This window comes from Corvus moneduloides, chromosome 10 (assembly GCF_009650955.1).
Source record: "Corvus moneduloides isolate bCorMon1 chromosome 10, bCorMon1.pri, whole genome shotgun sequence".
Taxonomy (NCBI): domain Eukaryota; kingdom Metazoa; phylum Chordata; class Aves; order Passeriformes; family Corvidae; genus Corvus; species Corvus moneduloides.
The window spans coordinates 14241092-14248265 of record NC_045485.1 but is presented as its reverse complement, the minus strand read 5'-3'; the positions used below and the strand labels follow the sequence as shown (position 1 = coordinate 14248265).

Genomic DNA, 7174 nt, shown 5'->3' with positions numbered 1-7174 from the left:
CCAGCATGGTCTCCAGAGTGACCAGGCATCTCAGGGTTTTGTCTCTGAGTGAAACACTCTTATTTCTCAGCAGCACCTGGAGATCCCAGTTCCCTGCGAGATCCAGGGGCAGTGGCTGCCCAGCTGATGGGGCTGCAGGTTCCCACCCCTAGGGCTCAGTGCCTGCACAGCCACTGTGCCGTGGCATTGCAGCACAGGGAATGAGGGCTACAGCAGCACCATCCGTGTGAGAAGAAAAATAGGAACCCAGTGAAGCAGTGATGAAATGATTACACCCAAACTGACACACTTGGGAGCCACCGTGCATTTGTTTGTATCCTAGGATGTCCATCATCCTTAGAGCCTGAAAAATCATGTGGAATGCTTAATTCTGTGTCACAGGAACTGTGGCATTAGGATTTGAAAGTTTAAAGGGATAATGACTTAAACATGGCAGTTGTTTCTGGTCCCTCCCATCCTGGCCTCCTCTGACTGGCAAAGATTAGTGACATACTGGCTCTCTGCTCAGCTCCTGTAGCTCTCCCAGGGCAAGAAAGTGCTCTGCAGCACACCCATATCACCAGGGTCCCACCAAAATAAGTGTAGAATGTTTCCTGCAGATTTACAGCATTCTACATTCACATCAGTGTTTCTTCATGTCAATAAAAGCAGCAGGAGGTGGGGGTCACTGTCAGCCAAAGCCACAACACAAATTTGCTGGCATGGCTCAGATGGTGGAGGGTGCCCATACATCCAACCCTGGAGAGCTGGAAAGAGCTCCAGGCTCCTGGAACAAACCATTTCCCTTCAGCTGTGGTTGTTACATTCATTGCAGTCTTGTTCTGGCAGTGCTGTGGCCTCAGAGGAGGGGCAGGCCCCACACACTGAGCCCCCCAGCCTGCTGTGCAAAGGCTGTGCAGCTGGGAAGGTACAAAAGGCCCGAAGTAGGTATTTTTATTTCATTTTTAATGAGTTGCATGAATGCTATTCAAGCAGAGTTGTTGCAGTGCCTGCTGAACACCTGCCAGGGCAGATGCAGCACCCGCGGGCACTCGGCATGTGCAACAGCAGTGGGCAGGATGTCAGCCAGAGCCTGCTGTCTCCTGGTGTTCAGGGAAAAGCCTCTGGAAGAGAGAACAAGGGAGCAGGCCCATCTCTTTATGTCTGCTTACAAGTACAGTCAGAGCTGGTCCCTTGGGAGTGCAGGACCAATCTCATTAGAGGCAAGAGAAGGACACATATAGACACTGGGGATGGAGTGATGCTGAATCTCTGGACATTTTTAGATTTAAAATACAAAGGGCAAGATCTGATTTCTAGCAAGGAGGTCTGCTGACTTAGCAGCAACATATGCCTACATCCCTGCATCAGAAAACTTTCAAGACCCCCAGCCTCAGTTCCCAGGCTGCAGGATGATCTGGATGTTGCTGATGCTAAGGCAGTGCCCACAGTGTAGCTCAGACACTGTAGATTCCTGACAGGACCAGAAGCGTCAAGACAAAATTTGGAAACAAACGTGGGGCTGTGTAATGAATGATTTTTCCCCAGGACTAATACTTGCACATCATGACTCATACCCTTTCCCATCCACATGCTGGAGGACTCACAGCAACAGCAGAGTTTCACATCTGCACTTCAGGGTTTCTTTCTTTCACCCATTAAGACTGATTCAGTCACTTACACTGCAAAAGTCAGAGTGAGACAAAAAGAGGGGGAAGAGCAATAGAGGGAACAACAGCAAGGAGTGACTCTGGGCTGGCAAACTACTATTAGCAAAGAGGTTATTAAATTTCTCAGGTACATAGAGAAATTCTAATGGCTAATAAAGCAAGCAACAAAGTTTATCTCTGGTCTAGTGCTGTGTCACTACAAGCCAGGAGTTACATCTCAGCAGGGCAGTTGGCTTGATCAGTGGTCATCATTTTCTCGGTGTCAATCTTGTAGGACTGGAGAACACTCTTCAGGTGCTCCACGGTTTCTGGGTGCATTTCAGGAGCTCTTGACAGAATCCAGGCATAGTCCATGTGGAAGAGCCAGAGGATGTTAGTGCAGGAGTAAACCAGAGAGTAGTTTTCATAGTCGGTGGAAATGACCCAGTAAGGGGCAGCAGGCATAACTAGGAGAGAGGAGGGCACCATGAGTTCCATGTGTAACCATGTCTGGACAGCTCTGCAGCACCACAGCCACAGTTCTTGGGACTGCATACTTTGGCTGCTGCATACTTGTGGTCAGTACAGGGAGCTATAATTTATAAAAGCTTTCCAGGACTCCTTGTTCTGCCCAGAGGAACTCGAAAAAGACACAAAGCCCTGACTAGGAAGGTCTTGCTGGGAAGTTAACGCGATGACCTGAACAGCTCACCTGGGCTAATGAAAGCCAGCCCAGCCTCACCGGGTGAGGGTGCAGGCTGCCGGGAAGGAGCTGTAGGACTGGGAGCTGACACTGGTGATAGGACGAGTACAAGCCACCATCTGCTGCCATGGGGAACCCTGCCCTGGGGAGCCAGCCAAGCCCAGCGCTGTTCTCTGGGGCTCGTACCTGGTGAAGGTGGTTGGGGCTGCACATGCTGCAGGGAAACGGCTGCTGGTGTTGCTGTACCAGCACAGAATTAAGTCTGACTGTGCTCGTGAACAGTCATTTTACCTCCTTTGCAAGTACCCCTCCTCCAGCCATTTCTCCTAGTAATCCCTCTGTGAAAGAGAGCTATGAAACTGCCAAAGAAAAGGTGTGACGGAGCAGAATAAAAAGTGATCCAAGGGGAGACTGCAGCTCACTTTCTGGTGTTGCTGCAGACAGAGGAAAGCACTGTGCAATGTGGCACTGCACCTCAGCTGGCCCCTGTTGAGTGTTACAGTGACAAGGGAAGGAACAAGCAAACAAAACCATATTATTAATGCTTATTAAAAGCCATTTGTACGTAGAGGCAGCGTGGGCAAGTAGCTGTACTGCTGTGTGCAGAGAAACAAGCTTATTCTTGGTTCATGCAGCACTGAGGGGCTGCCTCCCCCACCTCCCCACCTCCCCATCCCCATCTGTGAAATGACCTGGAGGGATGGCAAGGCTGCTGATCTTTCTTGCTTTGAGATCAGCTGGTGAAGAGTGCTTCACCACTGAGGGGGCTGTTGCTGTAAATGGCATATCAGTGTCACCAAAACACTGCCTGCTGGTCACAGTGTCTCTTTTAACCCTTTGCTGCTGTGCTAAAGTCACATGGGGAGCTGTACCCATTGCTTTGCTGTCTCTGACCCCTGGTGCCGTGGCACAATGCTCAGACAACAGCACTGCCAAGGCCATGGACACTGGGGAGCCTCCCCACACACACTTACACCAGTTAAAGCGGACACCCAGCTTGGCCGGCTGCTTTACATCCATGTGCATGATTTCTCCTTCAGCTTCATTGATTTTGCCATTGGCACTAAGGGGAGAATGACAAAGGTGAGAAATAAAGCCAGGAAAGAAGTGGAGATCATTTTTTTTTCACTTCCACTAAATCATCCCTCCTGACACAACTACCTGTCAAGAGGTGGCTGAAATAGGTACTAGTAAAGCGCAGCATCCCTGAGGATGGTTTCAGCAGCACCCAGGGCACAGCAGGTCCTGGGCCAGGCGCAGCTGGGAAGATGGTCTCCCAGGTTAAACCACCCCAGCAGGTCTCCAAGCGTCCCTGTCAGCAGGATGCTCTTTGGTTCCAGGGTGACAATAACAGAGAAGAAGGAGAGCAAGACCACTCTGCACTGGATGGGAGGAACCCAGCATGGGAGGATGGGAGGATCCCATCCACAATCTTGGATGTGCCAGGGAGCAGCTCAGCTCCTGATAGTTGTAGAAGGCACATATTCATGTCTGTTTATTCACCTGTGTTTTTTCCAGCTCACTGCACATTCCTCTGCACACAAATTACCTGTACCAGTATGGTGAGCCAGGGTTTCTTTGGCTGCTGGTTCAGAGCACTGCCCTGCTGGCAGCAAGCCCTAAGACTTGACCTGCCCATCTTATAATTGCATTTTTGCACGGATGCCTCAAGACCTGGAAGCTGCATATCAGGCAGGAAAGTTCCATGCTTCCCTGTAAAACAGGAACAGCCAAGAAGGCAGAAACGAATGCTGCCAGCAACAGAGGTCAAGGGGCTGATGCTGGAGCCATGCACAGTGCACACCTGACCCAAAATATCCCCGATATTTCAGGGTCCTGAGCTGCTGCAGTAGTGGCAGCAATGGTTGGATTAATCTCACACAGATTAATGCAGGCACAAATGAATGTCCAGCTGTTTGCCAGGCACAGCCCAAGCACTGGAGCTGCTGAGACAGTGCTGGGCACCCAGTGAACGGCAGGGATGCTGCTCTGCTCCAGACACAAGGGATGTGTTCCTACACTGTTGTTATTGTGAGCCAGAACAAAGTCCCCATGCCATGCCAGGAGCATAGGGGACAGCGCTGTGTTCGCTGCTCGCTCCCTCTCATCCATTCAGCCCCTCACAGCAGCAGCCCACAACAGCTCAGGCTGGTGATGGAAACAGATGAATTAACACTGGCATCTGTCCATGCAGAAATCAAGGAGGCCTCAGGATAATTGCAAAACGTCCTAATTTCCTAATAAAGGGAAAAGCATTCACTTTACCACTGATTTAAACTGACAATGATTTCTGATCCCCTTGCATAGCAGTTACTACATGCACAAGGTAAATGCTCCAGAAATAGGCTGACAAATATTTAAGCAAAAATTACTCATGTGCTTCACCTTCCCTGCCCCTTTTCCCTGTGTCTCTTTTCTCTGGAGCAGAGAGGAGCACAGGGCACAGACACTTCTGAGCATGGAGGAGCTCAAGGAGGTAGCTGCCATCCCATGACCAGCCCCATAATCTCCCCCAGAACAGGACCCAGGACATCCAACTTCTCAGCCATCTCTGGGGCTGACAAATCTGTCAGGGGGGAAATCCAGGCAATTTTATACTGAAGTCACCATGTAAATTTGATCTATTTTCTTATCACTCACCTTGGACAATGAGACAGAGACCTGGTGATCGTCAGGTTACTGGCAGGAATCAGAGACCCAAATCTCTCAGAAGAGCTACCACAACCACAGGGTGCCTCTCCCAGCACCCACAGCCCCCAGACAGGCAATTTAGAGAAAAATGAACCCCCAGCACAGCAAGAGAGGTGACAGGAGTGCCACTGCCACAGTGAGCACATGGTCCAAACACAAACACTTACAGCATCTCCTTGTTGATCACCTTGAACTTCCCGTTCTCCTTCAATGAGTAATTTGCCTGGACGCAGCTTCCTTTCTCAAAAGTTGAGGGCAGCTTCTCTATCTCGTACCATTTCCCCAAATACTGACAGAAGAAAGTTTAAAGACGTGTTTTTAACATGAGTGGGCTGAGGCAGAGCAGTCTGGCTCCTTTGTCAGTACAGTTTTTGCCCCTCAGTGGTTGGGATTGGGGGGTAAGCAGAGCTACAGACCCAGCTGGCAGCTGTGGCACAAGGTGTGACCAAACCTGCCACCACCCCCTGCACCCAGGCAGTTTGCTGTCAGTCCCATGCCCCCTTAGCTTAACTCGCTACCTCCTATGAGAATTTTAGAAAACTTTTCACACCTTGTTGATATCAAATTCTTCTTGAACTGATGGATCTGGGCATGGTCCCACATGAAATATCTGGCCTTTCCCAATGTTGAAGAGGCTGAGCAGGACCGAGAGCCGCACTGCTGTGCCCAGCATGGCTGCACTGGGATGCAGGCGGGAAATGGACCTGGGGAGAAGGAAAATAGCTGAGCTGGGGCCTCCCTGGAGCAGAGCTTTGTGTGAAATACAGCACATGGGATAGGATGTGCAGCAGGGCACCTCAGGGGCACAACAAGGAGGAAAGGATCATGAGAAGAGCACAAAGGCACAGTGCCAAAGAAGTCCCAAGCCCAAAACAGCCATAAGCCCTGCCTGTGCCCAGGCTGTGCCAAGCAGCTCCACAAAAAGCCAGGCAATGCCTGGTGAGAACACTTGTACTCATCACCCACATCTGGCACCTAGCAAGATGCAGGGGTGACACATGTTCAAGGACCCACAGGAGCATCACTGTTTGTCCAAAGCTGAGGCAAGGGGAAATGCAGGGATGTTTGCTTTAAAATGGTGGAGCACAAGGAAGATATTCCAGAGCCAGGGCAGAGCTGGGGCCCTGGGACATGGAAGTGAGCGGTGTACACCTGCAGTGTACATCTGCATGCCAGGAGGGACATCCTCAGGTATGCCAGGGCTGCCTGACACTGTAACATGGTGGGAGAGACAGTGCAGCTGCCTCTGGAGGGGTCTTTGTGTGCCAGGATATACACAGCACTGCAAGGTGGGGAAGTTGGTAGAGATTCAAATCAGCACCAAATACAACATGAACCAACCCCCAAAAGCATGGAATGGGGAGGAAAGGACAGGTTTTCCTGCAGAGCAGAAGCAGGAGCTGTGCTGCTTGCACCCAAGTGGTTGCTGGAGCCAGGATGCTGCCCACATTCTTTGGGGTCTGCTTGGGCAGGTTGGCATGTACAAACCCTGCAGCACTGGGCTGCTCTGCATCTCTGGCTAGAAACTCCTCTACAGGAGCAGTGGTAACGTTTTCCCCAAGTTTAAAAGAAAAGCCTAGTCTGTCTCCAGCTGCAGGCACAGGCCCCGCTGCAGACCCAGACAGTTCCCATTTTGAATCTCTCAGTTGAGACATACCTTGGTGGATGTGGCGCAGTGATGCTCCGCAGAGGGCCAGGGCGGCAAGGAACAGCTCTGTGGTGAGCTCTCCGCTTCTCTTTATAAGAGTGCTGGGATCATCATTATTCAGCTCTGGCACAAGCCACTCCCTGGTCCTCGACGTGTTTAGGTTTCGTGCCAGGCTAGTCAGCTGCCTTAGATCTGCAGCTGGTACGAAGCTGGAGATGGGCTGCAACTTGGCTGCTCACCCAGGCAAACAAAGGCACCCCACGTGTCTGGATATCGCCCTGCAGCTGCAGAATTCTGCTTTGCAGCCGCTCACCAAAGCCTCAGGCCTGGGTGCAAATGGCAGGGGAAGGGGAGAAGTGCCACAGCCTTTGAGAGGGGCTGGGGACAGCAGCAGCTCCCATCCTGCTCCCTCTAGTCCAGCAGCAGCCGTTACCACGCTCCCATAGGGAGACATGCAGCCTCCTCTGCCTCCTACTTGAGCCCTGGAGATCTTCCATGCCACTG

At 51.3% G+C, this 7174-nt stretch overlaps 1 protein-coding gene across 1 annotated transcript; it reads right to left on the bottom strand.

Moving 5' to 3' along the window:
- Nucleotides 1-921: 921 nt before the first annotated feature.
- Nucleotides 922-6829, bottom strand: APOD (apolipoprotein D). The gene is made up of 5 exons (XM_032120095.1): nucleotides 6680-6829; nucleotides 5573-5726; nucleotides 5190-5311; nucleotides 3306-3394; nucleotides 922-2095 (listed from the first exon to the last, which is right to left on the bottom strand). The coding sequence occupies exons 2-5, from the start codon at nucleotides 5693-5695 to the stop codon at nucleotides 1860-1862; spliced, it is 570 nt and encodes a 189-aa protein (XP_031975986.1). The 5' UTR covers nucleotides 5696-5726; nucleotides 6680-6829; the 3' UTR covers nucleotides 922-1859.
- Between the last annotated feature and the right edge of the window lie 345 nt (nucleotides 6830-7174).

Bases quoted from the DNA above. Each gene is read 5' to 3' on its own strand.
- APOD (XM_032120095.1), bottom strand. From the start codon at position 5,695: ATGCTGGGCACAGCAGTGCGGCTCTCGGTCCTGCTCAGCCTCTTCAAC. The intron at 5,312-5,572 runs GTGTGAAAAGTT...TTCTTCTGTCAG, and splicing joins AAGAATTTGATATCAACAAG to TATTTGGGGAAATGGTACGA. The intron at 2,096-3,305 runs GTAAGTGTGTGT...CCTCTCTCCTAG, and splicing joins GGGTGTCCGCTTTAACTGGT to TTATGCCTGCTGCCCCTTAC.